Raw genomic sequence first — 24,549 nt, 5'->3', positions numbered from 1 at the left:
AGCTATTTGAAAATAGCCATTACCGTACATATATGAGGATCAACTACTTTATTTCTTGTAAATGTTCCAAGCTAACCCGATGTATAAATCGTTCGTCCCAAATCGTTTCCGTGAATTATGCCATGGCAAATTCTCAAATTATTGTGTCCATGGGTCAATGTACACGCCAGCAGGGGATCTTATACAGACTACAATTCCCATTGGTATGATCACTCGTTCTAGATAGAAGTAGCTTGTCAGTTCGTGCGACTGATACGAGCATAAAAGATAATGCGCAATTGAGCGATCAGGAGCGGAGTATGGTATCCTATTTGGTAATAAATTGTAATAAAATTGTAGCGAATGAAAATACTTTCTTCTAAATAAATTATTAAAAATATTTCTAAAACTATTAATTCAGAAATAACATTCTGTTTAGAGATATGGATATTTATGTAGTATTAGATCTTTCAGATCTAATTAAATGAGTTATACGTGAGTTAGCACATAAAGAAAAATATCCAAAATACAAAGTAACCATTGCTATCAAATTAATTTATTGAAAAAATTACTTTCTACCGGAAAATATATATTTATAACTAAATCATAAAAATATAGTGACTTAAACGAAAGCAAAAGATTTCATACATCGATCAAAATTCAATAGATTCGAGCTTGACGGTTTAAACTTATAACAATAAAATATCATAGTACATCAAGAAGCTCTTCGTGAAAACACGAATGATGATCATTGATACTGATCCTATTTACTTAATCGTTAAATCAAAAATATTGTACTATAACAGCAATTAGTGAATTTACATTTTGCTTTTACAGATCCGTATGAGAATTACGGTAAACTTTCACATGAACGAGACATCCGCGATTTTAATATCAACGCCTTGGAAGATTACAGGCAACGATTTATTCACGTTTGTGTAGAAACTCGTATACACCATGGAGTTATATTATCTTAGATAGATGTACGGTATGTATAAAGTATGCCAACAACAAAAGAAGGAATAGATGCCTATACGATAAATTTGAAACTGGATTAATTACGTTCTACGAATACAAAAAATTATACTTCTAAGTCCTCGTGTGATTATGTATGTGCGTGAATACTAAAGCATTTCTTGGAACTAATCAGAATCGTTTCTCCTTGTATGCACCCGCCACGCTTCCAATGCATATATACTCTTTCTGGCAAATCGCGATTCACAATCGCGGTCTCTGCGTTACATGATTACGCATCATTGATCAAATTCCTTATCTCACTGATCACGCGCACTGTTCGTTCGTAACGCTGCATTTATAAATTCGTTTATACTATCATTCCCTATCTAAGCCTTTAAGACATTCGCTATAAATAATTTGTAAAATATACACATTTTTTACAGAACAGCATCTTTGCAATGACACATTAGCAATGAAATAGTTACTATCGCAAGGAACAATTCGATAAAGATAAGATAATGCAATACCATCCATTTACGTTCATTATGCTCTTTAGAATCAACGACATTCGTATAAATTTATTGATAGAACGATGTGAAATAGGACGGACTGCATCAACCATCTTTTAAGGTACTAACGTAAGAACTTCATTCGTATTGTATCATATTTTAATTCATCCACGGTGGACAGGAAGTCGATGGTTGATATGTCTGTGAAATTGGCACCTGATAATGCTGCACATTTTGAGGAGGATGCTGCGGTCGCTGCTGATGATGCGGCGGTGGTGGTGGCGGTGGATTGCAAATGGATTGCATCAATGGGTGTGAATTGTAAGGAGGAGGTTTTGTAGTATACGGTGGCATGTGATTATACTCAACATTCAACGGATGCTCCAATATCGCATTTTGTATAGGCGAACGATTACCTTCAATGTGTCCTAAATAATTACGAAAACATTTAATCATTATTCTATACACCGAAATTTAGAAGTAAAACATAAAAAATGAACACTCTTGTAAAGAAAATTACAAATGAATGAAGAACTATTTCAAAACATATTGAAAAATAAATGATTATTTTAAATAATTTGAAAGCCACATCAATTGTAGGCATACAATTTTAAAAGTTTCTCTTAAATATTTATTAGACATAATCAAGTGTTCCATATTAAAATCGAGTCATAATCATATGGATTTTATTTACAAACATATACAACTATACAATTATCGACAGTATCGTTATTCGTTGTGAATACCTCTGGGTCTAATTTGTGGTGGTGGCATATTTGTTGGAGGTAATGTAGGACACACTCCTTGATGCTCTCCATCCCTTGGCATTGGTGGTGGTCTGCCCCATGGAACTCTAACATGATGTGTTTGCCATGGTGCCTGTGGTGGAAGTGAAGGAGGCAGAGGTGGTCCACCTCCAGGATGCATGTTTATCGGATCTCCGATCGGATTTTGCTCATTTCCTATTACATACATTTATAAATACAATGAAATCTGTTCTCCAGCTTATAGGAAACATGAAAATAAATATACCAAACAAATGTTAGATATACCTGTATTTATGCCTGCAGTTTTTTGATCCAAGCTGCGTTTCTCACCTAAATAATGAAAATTCATGAAATGAAATAAAGTACATATACAAAATGATGTGGAATAACTATATGTAAAATATATTATAAAATTAAATATGGCAAATAACGTGATGAAATATTGTAATACAACTATTAATTAATGATAAATTAAGAATAAAATAAAATTATAATATATCCTTTCCTTTTACTTAAAACTCAAGCTACAATTTGTTAATATGCAGATTAAAATATTAGTTGATTTGTTTAAATCAATACTGCGCAGTGATAAATTCTCTAAGTATTTCTTAAAGTTCTACGGAACACTAACAATATTTCACGCTGTTCACCATTTCTTAAGAAAGAAAAAAAATAGTGATTATGACGACTAAATGCATCTGGAAGCGTGTAATAAATATATCCATGACATTAGGTCATAATTGCTGTAAAGCCTCCTTAGTTTATGTTGTTTGTTTCATTCGTGATCTGCAAAATAAAATTTATTATTAAAAATATGTTTTCATCTCCATCATCCAAATTCCTGATTTAAGACATCCATCAGATTATTATTCAATTCACTGTAAAACAAATAATAAAATCAATCGCATACAATTATTTAACAGATCCAACATTTTTACTCTGTAAACTTTGTACACATTTATACAAAAAGCTACATTAAATAATTTGTAAACACCATGAATCATTAATGTCAATATGACAGGCTGCTGCTCCATGTATTCACATGTCCAGCGTCAGAGATCTAATTCCAAGATACATATCCCTGGCATTTCGACTTGTTAAACTTAAAATACTCATATTAAAACATAGAATGCATTTCAACAGAACACGAACGATAATAATTATAGTTAATACTGGTTAAAAGTAACCACTGAAATATAAAATCACTTCATTGCACAGAGATCTGAAAACACATATACATACTTTAATAAAAAACATATGAAAAAGCATTAAAATTAGGATGCTTAAGTTAACTATTTTAATTATATAATATAATGTAGCGAAAGTTTTGTTAATTCTAAATAATAACAAATAAAGATAAATGGAAAGCAATCTATCTGTGGTATCGTAAACTTCGTAGACAATTCCGGAAGTCTATCTGCAAAATGTTCGGATGAGTACATGAAAAAGCGAATCGCTAAGACATATGGATTAAGAGTAAGGGCAAATTCGTATTGTTTAGTAAAAAATATATTTACAGTAAGTAATACAAGCTAAGAGTATTAAGAAACAATGCTAGATACCCATCTGAAATGAAAATATAAAGACAGTACTGAGTTATAAATATAAAAATTATTAATTCCGACTAGTTCATGTAATGAAATTAAAATATTTATTTTGAAGAAATATATGTATATTATTAAATACATTCAATATATTGCATTTAATCATTATTATCTATGAAGAACTATACTCGTGTTAATTTTCAAAAGGTATCCAGCATTCTTTCATTTTGAATACTCTTAGTTACAGACCTGGATGTGGAGGTGGCATTAGCAGCTTGTTTCGATCTCCATGAGGAAGGCCTGCAGCTGCTTGTGATGGACCATGTAAGACTTGTTGCTGTCGATCACCTTCTCTGCTTAAACAATTCAGTTTCAAATTATTAATTCACAATTGATGATTATAAAGTAAACATTTCAAAATTTAAGCAAATATCACCTGATGCACAGCCATGGATATTTCTGAAATGTTAAAAGCACCTGGTGTTTCCAGGTTATAGTTAATGATACCAAACTTTGTCTAAAAAGTACTTAATTGTGTTATAACTTAATAGCACAGAATATTATACTAAAAGAATTAGATCCAATTACTCTTTACACAATTTCTAAATTGTAATTTTATTATTGTAATTTTATTATTGTAATGTCATTTTATTATTTTCATTGAGAATAATAATAACAAAATAAACAATACTGACAGTGTATATATTTACAAAAAAGTTTACCAAAAGAAATATATAAATACCTAAATATTTTTTCTCTGCATAATATTCTGTGAAAAAATTAGTTATATTCACAATCATTTACTTTAAACATTTTGATTACTCAGATCTATCTTTATACTAATTTTATACTTTTTTACAAGTAAAAAACAGAATAAGTATATTTGAAAATAGTTCGATTGTGAATATGTAAAATTTTTTATACCAAATTATAGTTGCAAGAATAAATTGATGTTCCTTACTCTATAATATCAAATATATTTTGCCTTTTTATTTTTTATTTTACTTTATTTTTTTCTTTCTTTATAATTATAAATCTGTGAGTAAGGAACAACTAAAAAACTTCCTGCTATCTATTGAGTTTGGTACATCTTGATCAAAGCAGGTTTCTGAAAAAAATTTAATTTTATTGAATTGCATGTGTTTAAGCTTACTATAATATAAAATAAAATGACTATATATAAGTTACAATTTTTTTTCATATCTAAGCAATGAATTATTAAGCAGCTTTCACAAAATTAGAGATTCCATCACAGTTGGTACTAATACAAAATGTAATTGCAAACATTAAATGTGTATACTTATACATATTTCTTTTTCAGCTTTAATATTAATCAGACACTATAAATAAACATGTTTATTTTGTATTTTAAATATGTATTTAAATATAATTGAGGTTCATTAAACCTGCTTTATTCACCTAATAAATTTTAATGTTCTCGCATATTGCAAGAAACTTTTACTTCATATATATAAATGACATAACTATAACTAATAGAAGTGAATAAAAATTTCAACGATTTTACTTACCCTGTTCCATGACGCTGAGCAGGTAGAGGACCACACTGATAAGGTGATGCTTCCTATTATAATACAAAAGTTTATTTGAGTTTTTAATGTCTTACACAGTAGTAAATTGTTATTTTATCAGATATGAATTCTAAAAACTAACCGAATTTGTTTCCACGTCTGAAAATCTTCTTTTTATACCATGAGACTTCTGTTCTGGGGAATCAGGCTTTTGCTCAAACTGTTGAGGTGGTGGTTGAACTGTATAATGTACTTGAGGGGGTATATGACCATTCTGATATTGCATATGTTGTGCATGATACTGTATCTGTGCTTGAACTTGTGGTGGAGGTACATTATGTAGAGGTATATTTGCGGGTGGCATCTGAACCTATTAAATTTTATATTCTTATTCATGTATACTTTAATTCATAAAAATGTATACATACTATAACATTACCTGTAGTTGACCCTGCGATTGCATCATTTGTTGCGGTTGTTGTGCTTGATATAGCCATGGAGCATTTTGTGAAGAAGGTGCTTGCGTCGGCGGTGGAATACTAGTAAGAACGTTCATAGAGTTTGACATTTGAGCAGTAGGCGGTGGTACAATTTGTGGAGGTGGTACCGGTTGTGGCTGTGGCCCTTGATCCACTGGTCCTTCTTGTTGATGTTGAACTTCACCTCCAGGAGGAAGAGGATGTTGTTGAGGATGTTGGGGCGATTGAGCATTAGGGACCAAAAATGTTTGCGTAGACGGAGGAGGTACTTGTAAATGAAATTGAGGAGCATGACCTTCAAACTGTGGTGGTAACATATGCTGAGCCACAGCCTGAGATTGTTCATGATTTTGCTGCAACTGTGGTGGAACAATATGCTCCCCAGGTTGTAACACAAACTGTGTTTGAGATTGTGATGCAGCTGCTTGCACCTGCTGATATTGTATTTGGTAAGTTTGTGGTACTGGAGGTGGTGGTTGATTTGGCGGGAAGTTTGGCGGAGGAAAATGAAGGTGTAATAACGGTGGAGGTGGTTGTTGAGTTATGTTAATTGGAGCTGCTGGAGGTGGCTGTTGTAAATTTACGTTAACAGCTTCGATTATCCCTTGTGGCGGTGTAGAAGGCCTCTGTACATTTGGTTGTGTATAGACGTAAGAAACTGCACCATTAACTGGTGCACTACTACTTGTAATGAAGTTTTGTTGAGCTGGACTCTGTGGTGGTGGTTGACTCATAACATACATTTGGGCTACAGGTTGCGGTGATGATTGTGATCCAGGTTGAATCCCTTGAATTTGTAGCGGTTGCCCAGGATGAATTTGATATTGCACTTGACTGACTGTTGATGGAGGACCAATTAATTGCACTTGTCCAACTGGTGGAGGTGGCATAAATGTTTGTATTTCCTTCAAGTAAAACATTCCATTATAACAGAACTAATATTAGATTTAATAGGTAGTAACTACATCTATAAATTTGTTTGTTTGTTACCTGTGTTTGTGGTGGTGGTACCAATGGTCCAGTATGGGGTGGAATGTGTACTCCAGGTGGAGGAACTGTTATACCAGAGCCTGGTGCGCCAGTCACTGTAGCAGTGAGAATGGTTGCTGGCAATGTTACTACACTACTTTGTGGGTGTTGTATAATATCTGTTAAGAATGATTTGCGACAATTACAGACAGAATTTCTAACAGCCATGAACTATTAGTGTATGTGCTCTACCTTGATGTTGTATAGTAACAACATTAGGCTGTCCCAAAGTACCAATGTTCATGGTTTGAAATTGTGCTATAAAAGATGAAAGTGATAACAAATGAAAATCTATAATCACATTTAATATTTATAAAATGTAATTGATTCATACTTTGTGGCATTTGCGACTGTTCTATAACTTGCTGTGATTGTACTGGTGGTGGTTGCTGCTGTATATATGATTGTAATTCCGATTGCATTGTCTGGATTAAATTAATTGCTAACTGTTTTGCATTTTGTAATGCTTCTGGCTTTGGATGCCTACACAAACAGAATGTATAATATAATTAATTATTATAAATTCAAAATTATTATAAAGAAAATGTATAATTCATCTTACTCTATATACAAATGCAGTGGTTCTGGAGATTCAGTGCCTAAAACAGGATCAATGAATTGCGACCCTCTACCCCTTAAAGTTATATTTGCACCTGTTTCACCCCTAATGTATAATAGATTTGCTCCACCTGCACCTATAATTCTGCCTCTTAAATCAAATCCTTCAGGAGCATTTTCTATCCCAACACAGATTTTTTCCTATAAAAATAATTGTCTTAATGACAATAAAAGACATATATATACACATAGTTAGTAACTATGCATAATATAAAAGTACCGCGTACCACAGATGTAACTCCGGAATGTAAACTCATAAGAGGTGGCGGTGCATTAGTAAATCTACTTGGCCTATTTAAAGAACTTTGATGTTCTGTTTTAATAATTTCATTAATTTTTTGTATAGCCGCTGTAAAGAGGATAAAATCCTAAATTATTAACAATTTGCAAAAGAGAAATAAACAGAAGTAAAGCAACATACAATCTACATTATGTTTTGCATGTCCTTGTATATAAAGATACAAAGGTCGCTCATTAGGGCAACGTAACTTCTCTTGTTCTGTCATAAAACGTCCACGTGTTGAAACAGTAGCACCTAAAAGTTAATTAAGATGTCCAACATAAATAATCGTTATATAAAATAGATGCAAGTAACATGTAGAATAAAAAGTTTCATAAGAAAATATTATAAGATATAAAAAATATACCTGAGTAAGAATTAATTTCATCTTGTATGTAACCCTTCGTAAGCAGTGTGCGGGCACTAGGTGGTATTTCATTAATTTCAAACTCTGATGTATATGTTTCCCCATTTTTAAAGGTTGCATTTGAAGTTGTTAACTATTTGTTGTAGAAATAAAATTAACTTAAAAAATACTTATACCAAAATTAAATTATTTCGTGAACATACCTTATTGTTTGAATCTGAACCCCTTAGTTTTCCTTTAGCCATAGGGATAAAATATATACAACTTTGTCAAATATCTCTTTTTTCATAACGTCAACACATACAGAAGATTAACGTCATTCGAACATTTTTTCACTGTACTAAAAAAAGGAAATAAATGATTGTAATATCTCCATTACAATACTTCCTTTTCTAGTTGTAAGTAAATCACGTAAATGGTGTAAATTTTAGGTTATTACAGATACATAGCAATAAATTTCCAATTAAACACTAATGACTTGGATTTTATTGCTACACATACCGTTATTTACTAAATCTAAGGGTGATTTACGATTTCACATGACAAACTCGCGATCAAAATACTTAACAGCGAATTAATTTTAAAATGATGTCGCAAAATTATTAATCGGTACTACAAATCACTTACTACCATTTTTTAGTACTCTATCGTTGTGTGAGACGCTGTGACAGTGACAGACTTGCGCGTATTAGATAAAGTTGCCATGTTAATTTTACATATATGAAAAACAAAAGATTATGTAACTAAACAAGTAATATTTTAATTTTTGCATGTATTCTTTAATCATGATTTTAAAAAATTTTACGATAAGTCATTATAGATTTTATCCCCTTAATTGAAGTAGCATATAAAGTATTAGAAATATCTCTTTACATTACACATAGTGAATATCAAGATTAAATTAAAATTAAAGCATAGTTTTTCAAGAATGTGTTTAGAGGAAAAGAAAGAAATAATACAAGGAATTTTTTATTGAATAAATAGTTTATTTAAATCTTTCATTATAATATGTGCATCTTCTTATTTTGTAATATAATTAAAATATAAATAATTGCATGCTATGGACAGAAATATCGCGCCGACATACATATATATACTTCGTTTATTGTGCAAATGTAAATAAATCATATTTGACTAGTTTGCGCATTTAATTAATATAAAGAACAACTTGAAAACTTCATTATGTACTATTGTTACAAAAAATGCGTTAATCTTTCTTAGAATATTACATTTACAACTCCTAAACTTGAATAATACTAAAAAAATAACAATATATTGTTTCTATTTAATTATTATATGTACGTATTTAGATAATACACAGCTTCCTACCAAAAATTATAGACATTTTTATTAATAATTCTTCTAAAAAATATTTGTTAAGCTTTAAACTGTATTATATTGTTTTCTCATGCAGAATATAATGATCTTGATTTATTTGAATTTTACATTATTTTATATATTTCTCAGGAAAAAAGTTATTAGACAGAAAGACGTCCTAAACAATGACAATGAAAATTCATCTATTATTTTGCCACGTAAAGCTTAACTATTATATGTATAAATATACCACTCATGTACATATTGTTTGAAGAAATAGAAAAATAGATTGTCCTTAGTCATAAATATATTAATATTTGTAACTTACTCAATGTATGGTTAACTTCTTCAAAATTACTTTTTGAAGAAATTTGCCATTAAAATAATTAATTAAAAATAAGTAATTTAGTTCAATTTTAATTTTACATCAGTGGCACGAATCAGTCTCTTCTCCCAATAAGGCCCTTTTAAAATCTACAAATTCCACTTTCAATATTTTCAATTATAAATATAAGATATAAAACATTTTTTAACTTGCAGTACAAACAGAGTTTAAAAGACTTTTAACCATCCTCATTATGTAAACTGCACTTAGTTGTAATAAAATATATAGTTGACAAAGAAACTGATATATAACATTTGTTATACAAAACAATTTAATGTAAGATCTGAAAGACAATGAAGCTAATAAAAAGGAATGTCATTATTATGTACATGAGTTATTAAGTGTAAAATATAAGTTCAGGAATTTGTCCTTCATCAGTAGATGTTCCATTATTATCTCCAGTCTCAATACTAAATTCAAACTTAACTTTTCCATTCCCTGAATCACTATCCACCATGACTGTTTTTAAACCCTTAGTTCCAAAATAAGAATAGGGGCCCTAAAATAGTTATAATGCACAATGATAATCAACATAAAAATATATTGAAAATAACTATCATACACCGACCTTAAATGTTGCTGATGCAGTGTAAATTGTATTTGGTAAAATTTCTGCTAACTCTTTAAACATTAATCGATAAGTGTATTTTGAACCATCACAGCTGAAACTTGTTGAATTTGTAGCAATCACCTTTCCAGAAGCAGTATGTATCAATTCTATTAATACTTCGTATATAGCAGAGCCATGCATACTACCATAGACGCCATAGCCAATAAGAAATATGCGTCTATCAACGCTAAATCTAAGAAAGAAGAATCTATCTAAATTATATAAAATATTATAAACATGAAATTCTCTTTATGTTTTGTCTTGAAAATTACCTTATACGGTCACTCGTCCCATAGTATCCCCATCTACTTTTGGTATGTTGAAATCTGCATACAGTTTGTTCTTTACCAGTCATGCAACAGCGAGGCATTGTTTGAAATCCTACCACTGGTTTGGGATTTAATATAAAATATGAGAATAAAGAAAGAACCTAAAACAAGTAGTTTTTAAATAAGTAATTTCATAAATATATATAGGGTATATATTAAATGATACAATTGATACTAGCTTCTGAATAATTAAGAAGTCCAGATTTTGCTGGGCCAGCTGTAAATTCTTCTTTTGACATTAAGGGAAAACGAATCAATGAAAAAGCACTACCCAAAACAAACCGCTGGTTTTCTGGGGTAACTGGTAAACGATGCCTTACACATTCTGCTTCTGACCATCTATTCAGATGAAATAACAAATAATTATACATACACATATTCATCAAATATCAGATACTTTGTATATCATACTGTTCTACCTTAAAACTGCTTGAAATATTTTAGATTCTCTAACACGAAGGGTGTCTCTTTCCAAAACAATTTTTAACGTATCAATATCAATATCTGTAAATCCATCTGCATTTAAAGCTTCTGTAGTAAATCTATCAATAGTATCCAAACATACTGCAGCCAGTTGTGATTCATCAAAAAGTCGAGCTTGCGTTAAAAGCAAAAATGCATTATCACTGGTTAAATTATTTTTCAAATAATCCACACAGTGCTTCTCTAAAGCAGACACCGCATACTTTTTAGCTGTATATAATGTAGTCATCACAGTTTCAGGATCTATCTGTATCTCATCTGTATATAAAAAAAGAAGCACTGCCAAGAAAGCAGCAGGTTCTACATCAGGTACTTCTATTTCTGAAGAAGCTGTTGCAAGTGTTCCATTAAACATTGCATCAAAAACGGCACTTCCAGAAGACAAGACTAGTTTATGAGCTGGTATACGCTGCTTTTGTACTCCCCTTCCTACTATGAAGCTTACATCCGACAATATTTCATTGTTAAAAAGAAAAACAATTCTTTCACGCATTGTTGCTTTTGTACCTTGCCAATTATAAGCCACTGTTGCCTGACCATTCGTAGAAGTACTTTCCAAAGCAGCAGTATCTTGGGATATTCCTACCAAATGCAATGTATTTGCTACATTTGTTGGAGGCCTACTAAAAAATTAATATCAAGAGAATTATGAAAATGTTGTTTATAGAAGTATTATCATTGTAATTAATTAAAAATTTATCACTTTTAAGAAATACAAAAGATTCATTAAAGTACTTACTTATCACCATTCGAAGATGAGGACTCTCCAGCTCTTGCTGTTGATGAAGTTGATTGATCTTCATCGCAAACGAAATTAAGCGCACGTCTGGCACGTGAAAGGATAACATTGCCAATAGGTTGGGTGTTTCGTACAGGTTCTGGAGACGAATCGCCAGATACGGCGAGATTTACATTCTGTTGAAGTTCGTCACCGTCTTCTTGACCTAAGCGCAAATTATGCAGTCTTGACACGACAGTTGGCACATCGCTCAAGGGAGTATCCGAGGACATTTTCACACAATGAAACGGATTATTTTTGATGTATTATCCCGTTTCATCGAAGTATTCCGAATCGTGTCAACAAAAGCGGCACGATCATTCACATCAGTTCGTTGGTCTTGTTGCGCTCATTTAACGTTCTGCACAAACGAATATCAAAGAATTGGAAATAATAGTATTAAAATAAATGGTTAAAATGTAGAAATGTCATTGTATAGAAAAAATTTTTTCACCTGTTCACTGGCAGGTGCCACTCATAATGACCACATACATGTGCTTTGGCGGATGGCACTGAAATAAATTCTGCTTGCTAGATTGCCAGTTGCCACAGACTATACCGTAGCGTCCGTATCTATTACGACAGGATATTCATGCATAGGTATTCGATCGCTTATAGTATAGTCAGTGCATCTACAACGTAAATACATACTTACTCTATTCGGAAGTACGTATTGAAATCTGTGCAATTAACATTTACTCGAGATAAACTTTCATGAATTTTTACATGATGTTGATAATTATTTCTATATTTACTAGATAACAAACAAAAGAACGAGATGTTGAAAACTGTTATCTACGTAACTGACTCGTGGTTTGCAAATATAGTTCACGTTATTTCTTGCAGAGGACGTTGTAGGTATTAAGAATGCAATGGATAATTTTTGCATTCATTAAAATATTATATTGTATTCTAATATTAATGCTAATTTTAATTTTTTATTTACTGTAAATATAATAGACTCACTAGTTACAATCATATCTTATAATATCTTCGCAACGTTTTAAATACAAACATTTTAGAATCCACTGAAAGATTCACGTTTGGTCAAGGGTTGTAATTGTTTGCTCTCGCGATATGTGATTGAAGAGGATAGATTGATGACGATTGATTAATTGTGATTTTTTAATATATTCACGCACAAAATTGGTGTGTGTATGTGTACAAAAATGCGCAACGATGTTGTTTTTATCATACGTACTTAAATGGTTTCGCGACGTATGAAGCGATTAGAGAGCAATGTATAGTAATTTAACTTGACTTTTCTGAGATATGATTGCAGTTCTGCCAAAATACGCTGTTTCCGCATTTTTAATACCTCGTGTCCTCACTTTCATTGCACGTTATGCCTTTAGAAAGAGTATCGAGGCTGGGCTCAGTATTATGCGGAGATGTACGTCAAGGTGGTAGAATGTACATCCCTGTGGAATATCCGATAGAGTATAAGTGTATGAGTTATATCTCAGGAACCATTAGTTACCATAAAGTCTCAGCTATTGAACTGTGGAAAAGTACTGTGGAGAAGTTAAAAATACGTGATACTGCATTGATGATTAAATTACTCATGTACTTTGGTCGTAGTACATTACGGTCGTAGCAATAACATTTCATTTTTCCGATTGTTCTCGGTGGCATAAATCTGCCTGGACTAATCGCGTACATTAATTAATTCATTAATCGCGTGCATAATCGGTATATCGCGTTGTAACGCGCTATAATCAACACACATATTTAATAAATTAACTAATAAAGAATTTGTAATAGAAAAAAAGAAAATATGATTATGAATAAATAACTACTGCATTCAGCGCAGGAAGAGAAATAACGAATACTTTTATAACAATTGTATTAATATCATTTATGTACAATGTATACATGGCAGTACAGAAAACAAATCTGTAAGCCTAATGCTTGATTATAATACATGAGTGTTATCAAGTTGAAACCACTTGTTAGAATATTAATACGACAACTACAGTGATAGAAAAAGAGAATATGCTTATTGGAAAGGTTCCTCGCTAATTAAACGTACGACGTAATTTACTATAGTACATTCATAAATATGTTAAACTAAAAAAACTGGTATTATAATACGTTCATTATTTAATCTAATTAATACGATTTTAACTATTTAAGTACAACATTCTCGAACGTTTTTAGTTCTAAATGTAAAAGTTATTTGTCTTATAATTTATACATTACACTAATATAACGCATAAAAGCGTATTTATGTTAATGTTTATGTACTTTTCTATATGTACAAAACGACAGATAAATCAGTAAAGTTTTATTAAAATAATGGCAGCTTTCTATTTGTTTGTAACGTATGCGTTAAATTAACGTAGACTTTTGTCTATATATACGTTTAAAAATTATCTTCTCGTATAAAAGTACCTATATATCATGTAAAATAAATTCTACATATTCTTTAACTTATATTTTAGATTATACAATAAATTTCTATTCTTTCCTTCTTATCATATATTCAGATTTATTAATAATCGTCATGGTTACTAGCTAATGCAACGTTTCGCTCGTCGCACCCTCTAATTCTTCTAGTCAGTGCTTTAAAAGATAAAACAGACTTAATCGCTTAATTAAATAGCGCTTTATTACGTTAAATAAATTTAAGCAGTTTTTTGTTTGGTTCTCGTTATCCATATATAACGAATCATACGCAGATCTATGAAACATAACACGTTATACCTTACGATTAGAGATAAAATCTATAAATATAAAATCTAACTCTCCTCTCTAACTTAAAAATAAATGTAACTTTAGAATGTACATGCATTATAGGAGCACACTATAATAACTGGCCGCGGGTGAAAATGAAAATATTTCCTAAATGTTAAATACAAATTTAATCGAGACATTCGTCTACTACTAATACAAGGCAATGTATCAAGTACGCTTCCTCTTTAGCATACGATTACACTTCTGAAATTACAATAACAATTTAGAAAACGCAGATATTCAAACACCTTTCACGTTCAACTCTTTGAATCGTAATATCAGTCTATCCACTATTTATTCATTCGAAGGAGATTCTACTGACTTCGTTGTACTACTACACTTTATATTTCATCATTATCTAAAAATATCAATCTTATTAAAAATAAGCGGAATACAGTTTGGCGGAACCTCCTCTCTAGAATCTTATTAATACCTTATCATACTCTTGAATTACACAGTTTGTTATCTACTTATATGTATATAATAAATACGACAATAGAATCGTTCTAAAATAATAACTATCATCAATGATCTATTGCTAGAAACGATACAAGCTTCCATCAAGGCACTTTTAACGTAAAAAAAAAGTACTTTTAACGATAATATTCAACCTTCGTTAAAAGAGAGAACCCTTCCATTGGTAACATTTTAATCCTGTACAATCCGAAAAACGAATACTCTCCATGTCACATTAGATTTTGCATCGGTTTGGAACGCGTTTCGATCGGATCGCAATCTTCTTTTCATCGGTGGTATCGCGTACACGGAGGTAGAGGGATCTGTTCTGATCCCACGGTAATACAGATCTCAGGTCTCCGAATCCAAATCTTGGTCCCTTAGCTTGCTCTTCTTGTACTTCTTCTTTTTCTTCGGTTTCGGCATGACCTCGCAGCTGCACCCACTTCGCACCTTAATGTAGTCCAACGTCCACATCGATCCACCCACCGTGTTCCCAGGAAACGTAGGGATCATGCGTTCTCTGTGCCGATGCCTCCCGCGTTCCTCCTTTCCGCCCTGTGAGCAGAACACGTTCTTCAAGTGGATAATATATTCTTTTACACTAAAGTCGTGTTGACTTGCCGAAACCTCGCTTTCTTTTCAAATCACTAAATTTTCTAGCAACAAGAATAGCTAGTTTTTACACTTTCGCTACGATACTCTAAGAATTGATGATATTTTTGGCATACAATTTGAAGTAGTTTCTGTTCATACTAGTATCTACATATATGTATTATAATAATTGTCTGTATAATATAGAGTTAGGGTTTCTGAGATGATTAGATCGATGACTGTAGAAAACTGATTTCCATTCATCCTACTTTCTTCCATCGAGGAAAAACGTGGACAATACTGTCATTGAAAATAAGGACAATTTTTTAATCGATTTTAAAGTCTAAATTTGTTCTCCGATCTACCGTTAATCGAACCTTTTAATCGCAATAATATTAACACCAAATCAATTTCACTACCATTGTAAAGATAGCAAATAAATTTAAAAAATATATGTATAATAATAGACGAATTAGATTCCTTTAATCTCTGGCTCTATTTAGTAAAAATTACGCGAAGTATGTATCACGGGTAACGAACACATCGCACGACATCGACAGAAAAGACGCACTCGCGAAAGCCTAATGGAAACTAGATCAGGATCACTTTACATTACGTACCGTCGATCCAGAATTTTCAATGATAGCGTAAGTGTATGAGAACTTCTGCACACATCTGGACTGGTTGGTGAACTTCCGGTCGATGAACCTGCACGGCTTGTCGAGGACGTCTGGCCTGCAGGAGTACTCGAAGAACCTCTGGGCGTTCTGGCCATCCCGATACAGCTGGACGTACATGTTTTCCCGATTTCGACCGCCGACCGGTTCCACCATTTCCTCTACCGTAGGGCAGCAATCAACTGGAAGGCCGTCCTCGCCTCCTTCGTGTCGTAGAATCATGTTCATCTCTCGATAAGTCATCCGCTTGGTCGTGTCCTCCAAGGTCTGCGTCCTGCAACATTCAGACGACATTTAGACAAGATTCAAACAGCCATCGAAATTTCACTGAGCTATGATAAGAACTAGAGAAAGTTGAGGGCCGGTCGAAGAATTTAAAACCGACGAGAATGCACGCCATTCAAAGCAAAACCAATCGAAGAACTTGAAACCATCGAGGTTTCGCTACGAGCTATGCTACGATACGAAGAAGAGAAGCTCGAAGGCCGATCAAGGAATTTAAAACTCGGGAGAATGCGTAACATTTCAAAGCAAAGCCAATCGAAGAACTTGAAACCCGACAGAGAATGCATGACATTTCACGCGTGCTTCTAAAAGCAAATGACTCGTGTCTAAACCACACGCGACAGAATGTAGCATAAGACAAGTGAAAAAGCCGTTCGAGAACCGATAATTCGCCCCTAATTCCGTATTCACCTGTCGAACCTCTTGTACGAGTCATTAATAATAATTAAGACAGTTCGTGACAGACAGGATAAATAATGGCGTAGCGTCGTGGAGCGTAGGAGATATACGGGCGCCACGGTTGCTGATTGAAAATTGAAATTCAGCCGTGCAAAATAGTGTCACTGGCGTGTCGATATAATTTGCGAGCGCGATGCCAAGCTTGAATGATGCCAAGGTATTTCCTCGTTCGTTCTGTCAACCGTATTCTCGATCGTATCGTCGATCGTTTTACGATACACATAGTATGTCTTACAATAAAATTAGTCTATCTCTGTTAGAAGAACACGCGTTTATTGATATTATAATAACAAAAGGGAGATAAGTAGCGAGGAAAGTGAAAACTTACCAGCGAGAGATATGTCCCCTGAATGGATGTTGCCTGGCCTTACGAGACGAGAAGGATAAAGTCAAGTTGTTGGCGGCAGCAAGCCGCGGGCACAGGACTGCGGTCAGCCAAACCACCTGCAAGAGAAAAGAAAAAGTTGCATTGAATCTCTAATTTATCGTTGGTTTGGTGCGAACGTTCAGTGAAAGTGCTCCAAGTTTATATATAAATTAGTTTCAATGGAATTTGTTAAAAATTCATTTTTTAAGAATTAAATACACGAGAAGATGAGGATAAGCCAATTAAATTCTTTTATACATTTCGATTCTTTAAACTTTCTCTAAATATTTACATAAAAAATTAATACTTTCAAATATAACGCAATAGCTTGCTATGTTCGCTAACTTCGATGTTACGATTTCATCGAACTATTCATCGAGCAACGAGTGTACATAAATCATTGAACAACCAGAAGAAGGAAGCAACGTAATCTTTCTCTCGAAACATCGATAAAATTGAATTAAATGGCTTATAGTGGTGAACGAATCGCGCTATCCGGCTTCTAATTCTTAGCGACAAGATATATTCCGCAATTAAGCCGAAAGTCTTGGCAAAAGGGGGGAGAAAGAGAAGACGAGCGATCGTACGGAGGGAAGATCTGAACGCCCGAGAGGCCTGTTTTGCATAAAAATTATAAGCCGAATTAATGTTTTCACCTCTATAAACGCGTACCAGCGCTCATGTGCGCTGCGTGACTAACATAGTGGTTTATTGCACGTTAATACCGATCCTGTATCACCGGTACTTTCTCACGAGATCCTATGGACTTGCCCTTACGATGATGAGAACACCTGAAGAATGCGCTCATCGTGTCCTACGAAATTTTGCATAAATCGCTTAAGTCATTGTCTGATTAAGTCGTGATTAACTTCGCGAATTAGAAATGAAATGGAGTTTTGTAAAATTTGGTTAGTTTTATTGATTGAGGGGTTCAGGTGAACAGTGCTATAAGTAAGAAACTCTTCAAATTGAGAAGATTGTAGGTGAATTGAAATTTTAATAAAAGGATCCGTATGTTCTTAGATATTAAAATATTCCATGTCACTACTAATATGAAAAATCATTTTTCTTTAAATAAATAGGTAGAGATCCAACACGTTTTTCCTGCATCTATATCTATATGTTTAAAAAAAAGCTATTAATATCATCTATCTTTTTTTATACAAATTTTCCGTCAAAAATTGTAGGTTTATTAATGAAAAATTCTAGTAACTATACAAAAAATCTATTTTATTTCAACATCGGTAACTTCTATATTGAATTAGACATTCAATTCGTATATTTAACATTTATGATTATTTAAAACGGTGTATCAGAAATATTCCCATATTACAAGCTACTCCTATCCAATTCCATTAACTACTAGAAATCCTATTTCACAGATATTTCACCATTACAACGACTAATTATCCCATAATCCTCAATCATCGTCACATCAGAATTCTAAATTAGCGCATTAACGATCCATCGAGCGCGCGCAAATTCCCATTATCGTGCTTATCTTACAACGCTATCAATCTTCTGTAACATGCACGAGTCTCACCAATCGTCCGTAACGAATCTCCACGCCCTCCTTTTCACGACGTTCAACGAATACAGCAGCACAAATTAGAATTTCAACAGTGTCGCGCCTACGATGTTGTCTGTCTATCCCGCACAGTGGCAGGCAACGATGTCTAGAATAGCGAAGAGGGCTCGGTTTCCAGAGATTTATAGAAATGGGACAATAAAAGATAGCGTTCAACGCCCGTGTCGTTTAATTAAGCCATCGTCCCTCAGGGTTGAGGCGGTTAACTAACTGGCGCCTCCCGTACGAGGAACTCGACGTCGCGATGTGGCCAACGCTGTTTCTGATCGGCCGGATATTCACACACAAACGGACCACACACCGAGTTCTCGGATCCTTATCGGTTTGTTGCCTCATCGTCGACCGGCCTCCTCTCACTGGCGCTGCGATTTTAATCGATCCTCCTTATACGAACCGCGTCATACACGCGGCATTGCGCCGACTACGACGACGACTTAATGTTTATCGTTAATTGCTGACTCCGCTGAAATACTGGAATAATCATCGCCAAGTGAACGGTATTCGAAGAGATACGCTTCGTGCTGATTGCGAATGTGGGAGTTGGAATTTGAGATACAGCACGAGTCGGTGGAAGTTACGAGGAAACAGAGGCTCGATTTATCGATTTTGCCAAATTTGGGCAAACGCTATTCACGTGGAATTCCTAAAGGTTTCGAGTAATTTTTTTTTAATTTCACATCGTTAGGGTATTTCGTACGAATACTTGAACCGCTTTGGGGATTTTATTAAGAAGATCAGAAAATGATAATCACTTTTTATTTTTCAGTTCTGCTTGCAGAACGTGAATTTCTTGCCGAACGTTGTTGTTATCACTGTCGTCTGTTTTTGTTTAAAAGTTTAACTTATGCAAAGTACCTACCAACCCAACTCGTGTAGCAACTAAGGGCTAAAACCATCCATCCCCCATTAAATACTCTAAGTATATATATGTCTGTGAAAATTCTTCTTTTAGTATCTGACGACAGTAGCAATAAACATATTAGATATTTGTTAATTCGATCTTCCAAACTCTGTTACAATCGTTCACTCTGTTTTCATTCGCAACAAATTACAGCTCGAAGTTATTAATCTTGTTCGTTAGTTATGAAATAGTTATCCTTAGTAATTTGTTGAGTTTGTTTACTCGAACTTGATAATTCAATTTATTATAAAGCAATTTTTATTCCTTGCTAAATGAATAGTCAATAATCGAGCCACATATTTTTATTATGACGTAAATTTTAACTTCGATGTTCAAACATTTCCGTAATCATTAATTGTATCGTTATTCAAAGGTTCTTCTATCTTTGATGCGATAACTCAATCAAAGCCCTGAGCTTCCATCGCGTAAACCTTTCTTTAACGAGCGAAACCGAACAAAAAACGTATTTCGGACAACGTTCACATGAGTGTATCTATGGTGACGCGTTAAAAAAGTTTATACAAACAGTGACGAAACTCCTTTCAGACTGAAAAGCACTACTCATTCCGGCTCATAAAGTATATTGTACCGTAACATCGTGTTCGTCGCGGATACTGTAACTCCGTTAAATCGTATACATCCCCTCACGAGCGGTACTACGAGTCGACGACGCATTTAAAGATCCCACCAGTGTGTTAGGAGGCAAACCACGGCCCGAAACACGCTAATTAGCGTCTCGAATTCGTTGCGGAGTCGTCTTCCGCCTGATAATGAAATGCCCAGTCAGCCGGTATGCCAAGCGTATTTTCGAAAGTCGAAATTAGCCGGTCGCTCGTTGGCAGCTAGCGTACGCACGATCGTCGTGGGATATTTCCACGAGACACGTCTCCACGACGTGCTTTAGCAACGTGCACTGGCACGTTTTGAAAGACGGCTAATTTTCACCCTAATCACATCATCGAAGTGAAATTGCAAAGTGCAGTTTTCAATCGACGAGGAAATTTTTCGTGAACCATTTATTCGATGAACTAATCCTACGATGACAAAGCGTACGTTTCTATTTCTCGTATTTACGTTCATATCCATCTTTTTTTCTGTTCTAGACTTCCAGAATATTTTTAAAATCTTGCAATTATATAGTTGTTAAGTTAAATGTTTAAAGGCCTCGTAAGGATCCTTCTTAATTCCCGAGTGAAATTTCCATCAAACGAACAATCTGGATTGCCTGTAAATGGTTAAAAAATAAAAATAATTAAATTTCACGAAAATCTTATCAATAGAATAAAAATCACTTCATGAACTACCAGTTGATCGAACTTATTACAACGCTACTTACTACGTACTTGCAATACACAAGTCTATCATCTACTGAATACTAAATTTTATAACATCCTCCGTGCTCCGCCACTTTCCTTTTAATTCTAACTGTAATTTTCCAATCATAAATTAGCATAATCTCCCTTATGCGTCAAAATGACAAAATAAACGAAAAAGAACGTGATAATTTTGCTGTGACATAGTCTATAGCTTGTAAAGATACACGTTCTGTGTCATCGATTATCGTTCTTAATTCGCAAGAACACTAAGATCGGAAAAATGTTAGAGGATAAATATTTAAGACCATCCATGTGAGACGCAAAGTATAAAAAGGCTATGAAGTATGGCATTTGAATTGCAAACTCGTTTCCTGATCATGTACCTGTAGAGGGATGAGGTTTCTTGTATGAGAAAAAATACGAGCCGATCTGCTATAAGTCAGGGAATGAGAGGTTCAATGGAACCAGTGGTTTTTACATGTGAGATACGAAATATTCGGCGGGTGGATTTATTGGACACGTACTTTCAGATTAACCTCGTAATATCAGGGTCCGGGGAAGATATTGGGACTTGGATGAACTGCCACTATAAACTTGCGATATCTCCTCGTTACCCTCTGTTGTGGTTGTACGATGTTATGGCGGGTTTGTTAGCAAAAGCTTCTACTTCTGCAATCTCGTATTTTAATAAATCACTAAATTGTTAATGTAGTAGCAAAACCACGCTACGATCGATTATATTGTACCGTTGACGTTAAATACAAGAAACACACGCTTCTGTCACTCCTTAACGCGCGAGAAAAATAAATTTAATATTAAAAATAAAAGAAATATAGTTTTTGACTGGTCTTGTAAAGAAGACATAAAAAGCATTAAAATTGGAGACTGAGATTTATCTAGTTAATCAATAGCTTATTAAATACCGCATATACAATATTGTACATTGTGTATACATGCATACACAATATTGCACGTACGTGAAACAGCTAATTTATCGTAAGAACGCGATATTTATTTCTTAATATATTCGAATAAAATTTTATATAAAATAAAGCCTCTTACTTAAAAATTGTCTATACAATAAATTTAAGTACATATTTTAATCCGATTAAAGAATCTTGTAAGGAATCTATCGTTTTCCTAATCTCCATACAATAATACTATTACCGCCAGGAACGACCATCAATTATTTAAACAAAATTTAAAATTTCAGGTAGTCTTGACTAAATGGAAACCAGCATTCTGTACAAGCGAGACTACTATCGATATACACATACATCTCGATATATGAACCGCGTCGTGCAGGGTAGACCGATAACATTCAAAGAGGCAACGCTGGTATCGAAAAGACGGGACCTATCGACGTGTTTCTTTATGTCTGTTCATGCTTGTGCACCCGCGTGGTATCCGGTTCTTTGTACTTTGGGTTACCAGTCGAAAATCAGGATTGTATGTGTACGGACACCGGATTATCTCTTACAACCAGAGTTTATGCGTTCGTGTTGTCTGTTTAGGGTTTACCGTACGAAGAGGGTGTGTCGACGCAACGATTTCACGCGAAAACTTATGCTACCTGAAGAACTCGTCCGTGGTACTCCAAGTGACGATGCAATACAGCCACAAGTCGTGCCTAATGGTCTATTAAGAATACGTTGAACGAGTACGCACCGAGTTAATTTAATTCGATATACTGGATCAACGTGGTTAGACGGAAAAAGCTAATTAAGAGTTAATCCTAGAGTTGCTTGATTTTATTGCTATTTTAAAATAATGAGCATACAAGCATTTTGTAGGTGAAGAGTAGATGGAATAACGGGGAAACTTTTTACCGAGTCGCTTCGTTTTACGTGAGAATGCATCATTTCTGTAATTAACGCTTTTATTGAAAGGGAAACAAGTCATTAAAATGATTAAAGATAATAATTTCGAATAGAACGTTCTTAAGTAAAATAAGATTCGCTTTCTATGAAATATCAAAGAGTATATGTAATGTACTTTCAATAAGAAATACTTCTTCAATAAGGCCTGAAAGACATTCAACTGGCATACAACAAAGAGGCAATAGAATTCATCTGAAATAAAAAATAATCTATTTCTTACTCTCTGACGTAAGTCATACACCGTGCACAGCACGACACTGTATCTAATTAAACTGTCTCTTAAATCCTGCATAGACTGTCGAAGCAACAAATCTCCCGAGATAGAAAACAAGATCAAGAGACACGGTTTTCACAATCTGAAAATCGTTTCACGGTTTCCTAGCTGTCCGTTTCAACCAATGAAATCGCATCGCGGCTAGCTCGCCTATCAACCATCGAAATGGCTACCGCCTACAATTTTTACTCCTTGAGATCCTTGGCATCGTTTCGCGTGCAACGCGCGACAGGGCGACGAATTTCCAGGTCAGAGAATGGAATTCCGTATGATGGATCGCCACAACCGATATCGGCCACGATTATCATACAATATGATACGCTCGTCGATCGATCGGATAGCGTAACGCATTTCTACGGCGATATTTCCGATTTTACTGCGCCCGTCCTGAACCGGAGGCGGTAGTTACGAGCGTTGGACATTCTCTGCCACTATTGGTCCGTGATTCTTTTTAACTCACCAGCCGGCCGAGCTGCGATTGGATAGACGTACGGCAATAATTTATAGGTCTCCACGAGCCTCAACGTTTCACCGTAGAGCTGAGAACTGTTCCGTTATATGGCAAATAACCGGAGATAGACGCGCGTATACACCCGTGGCTCTCGATATACGCCGCCTGCCTATCGTAATAAGCTTGTCGTATCGTAATAAGGTGGCGGTGATTTGAATATATCGCGTCTACGACATCGTTGGCTGCGACGAAAGGTCTTTCGAAATGTGCATAAAAATTTTACGCAATCCCCGTCGTCCCTGTTTCGCTTTTTGCGGCGGATCGACGCGTGGAACGTGAGAAAATCATAGACACGCCTAATTGCTATGTTGCCACCAGGATACGACGACGACGATGCAATCCATTGTTAAACCAATTTTTGTCGCTTTTATCTTCATGGCTTATGACAAGCTATTTCCTTTGCCTCTCATCCAATATCTAATGATTTACGCGTCTGCATTACTAGTTGTTAAAGATTTGTAGTATTAAGTATCTATTTTTTGCTCGTTATTGATAATAGGAAAATATCAAGATCAGACGAAAAGTTTAAATTTTAGAACGTAATC

The 24,549-nt window shown here is 34.2% G+C and overlaps 3 protein-coding genes across 11 annotated transcripts in view; all 3 read right to left on the bottom strand.

Annotated features, from left to right (window-relative positions):
• Positions 1 to 519: 519 nt before the first annotated feature.
• Positions 520 to 8,762, bottom strand: LOC122568697 (extensin-like). 6 transcript variants are annotated; one of them, XM_043728740.1, is made up of 16 exons: positions 8,686 to 8,762; positions 8,262 to 8,398; positions 8,059 to 8,191; positions 7,833 to 7,946; positions 7,639 to 7,760; positions 7,356 to 7,552; positions 7,128 to 7,276; positions 6,986 to 7,051; positions 6,755 to 6,912; positions 5,725 to 6,669; positions 5,428 to 5,655; positions 5,286 to 5,338; positions 4,006 to 4,109; positions 2,498 to 2,542; positions 2,192 to 2,407; positions 520 to 1,873 (listed from the first exon to the last, which is right to left on the bottom strand). In XM_043728740.1, the coding sequence occupies exons 2-16, from the start codon at positions 8,301 to 8,303 to the stop codon at positions 1,605 to 1,607; spliced, it is 2,841 nt and encodes a 946-aa protein (XP_043584675.1). In that variant the 5' UTR covers positions 8,304 to 8,398; positions 8,686 to 8,762; the 3' UTR covers positions 520 to 1,604. The 6 variants fall into 6 exon arrangements, with proteins under 6 accessions (XP_043584675.1, XP_043584674.1, XP_043584676.1 ...); XM_043728739.1 differs by having other exon boundaries at positions 8,560 to 8,701; XM_043728741.1 differs by having other exon boundaries at positions 8,262 to 8,393; positions 8,560 to 8,687.
• Positions 8,763 to 9,023: 261 nt separating this feature from the next.
• Positions 9,024 to 12,774, bottom strand: LOC122568698 (BTB/POZ domain-containing protein 1-like). 2 transcript variants are annotated; one of them, XM_043728745.1, is made up of 8 exons: positions 12,616 to 12,774; positions 12,415 to 12,533; positions 11,922 to 12,321; positions 11,119 to 11,805; positions 10,879 to 11,038; positions 10,643 to 10,800; positions 10,329 to 10,563; positions 9,024 to 10,259 (listed from the first exon to the last, which is right to left on the bottom strand). In XM_043728745.1, the coding sequence occupies exons 3-8, from the start codon at positions 12,191 to 12,193 to the stop codon at positions 10,098 to 10,100; spliced, it is 1,674 nt and encodes a 557-aa protein (XP_043584680.1). In that variant the 5' UTR covers positions 12,194 to 12,321; positions 12,415 to 12,533; positions 12,616 to 12,774; the 3' UTR covers positions 9,024 to 10,097. The 2 variants fall into 2 exon arrangements, with proteins under 2 accessions (XP_043584680.1, XP_043584681.1); XM_043728746.1 differs by having other exon boundaries at positions 11,119 to 11,802.
• Positions 12,775 to 13,835: 1,061 nt separating this feature from the next.
• LOC122568773 overlaps positions 13,836 to 24,549 on the bottom strand; it is a 59,214-nt gene continuing 48,500 nt past the window's right edge. For all 3 annotated transcript variants that reach the window (XM_043728921.1, XM_043728920.1, XM_043728922.1), the window contains exons 3-5: positions 17,496 to 17,611; positions 16,367 to 16,697; positions 13,836 to 15,710 (exon numbers count right to left, since the gene is read on the bottom strand). In XM_043728921.1, coding sequence (XP_043584856.1) covers positions 15,504 to 15,710; positions 16,367 to 16,697; positions 17,496 to 17,611 — 654 coding nt within the window. In that variant the 3' untranslated portion in view covers positions 13,836 to 15,503. The remainder of the gene's footprint in view (positions 15,711 to 16,366; positions 16,698 to 17,495; positions 17,612 to 24,549) is intronic.

This window comes from Bombus pyrosoma, linkage group LG6, assembly GCF_014825855.1.
Source record: "Bombus pyrosoma isolate SC7728 linkage group LG6, ASM1482585v1, whole genome shotgun sequence".
In the NCBI taxonomy this organism is placed as follows: Eukaryota; Metazoa; Arthropoda; class Insecta; order Hymenoptera; family Apidae; genus Bombus; species Bombus pyrosoma.
Note: the sequence above shows the minus strand (reverse complement) of the source record. Positions and strands in the feature narration are given on the sequence as shown.

What these genes read in the sequence shown, in the direction of transcription:
- LOC122568697 (XM_043728740.1), bottom strand. Translation starts at nt 8,303, where the DNA reads ATGGCTAAAGGAAAACTAAGGGGTTCAGATTCAAACAATAAG. An exon ending in AATCGCAGGGTCAACTACAG is followed by an intron (nt 5,656 to 5,724) that starts GTAATGTTATAG and finishes AAAATTTAATAG; the next exon opens with GTTCAGATGCCACCCGCAAA. An exon ending in AACTGCAGGCATAAATACAG is followed by an intron (nt 2,408 to 2,497) that starts GTATATCTAACA and finishes TGTATGTAATAG; the next exon opens with GAAATGAGCAAAATCCGATC.
- LOC122568698 (XM_043728745.1), bottom strand. Translation starts at nt 12,193, where the DNA reads ATGTCCTCGGATACTCCCTTGAGCGATGTGCCAACTGTCGTGTCAAGA. An exon ending in TCATCTTCGAATGGTGATAA is followed by an intron (nt 11,806 to 11,921) that starts GTAAGTACTTTA and finishes TTAATTTTTTAG; the next exon opens with TAGGCCTCCAACAAATGTAG. An exon ending in CTGCATCAGCAACATTTAAG is followed by an intron (nt 10,260 to 10,328) that starts GTCGGTGTATGA and finishes TAACTATTTTAG; the next exon opens with GGCCCCTATTCTTATTTTGG.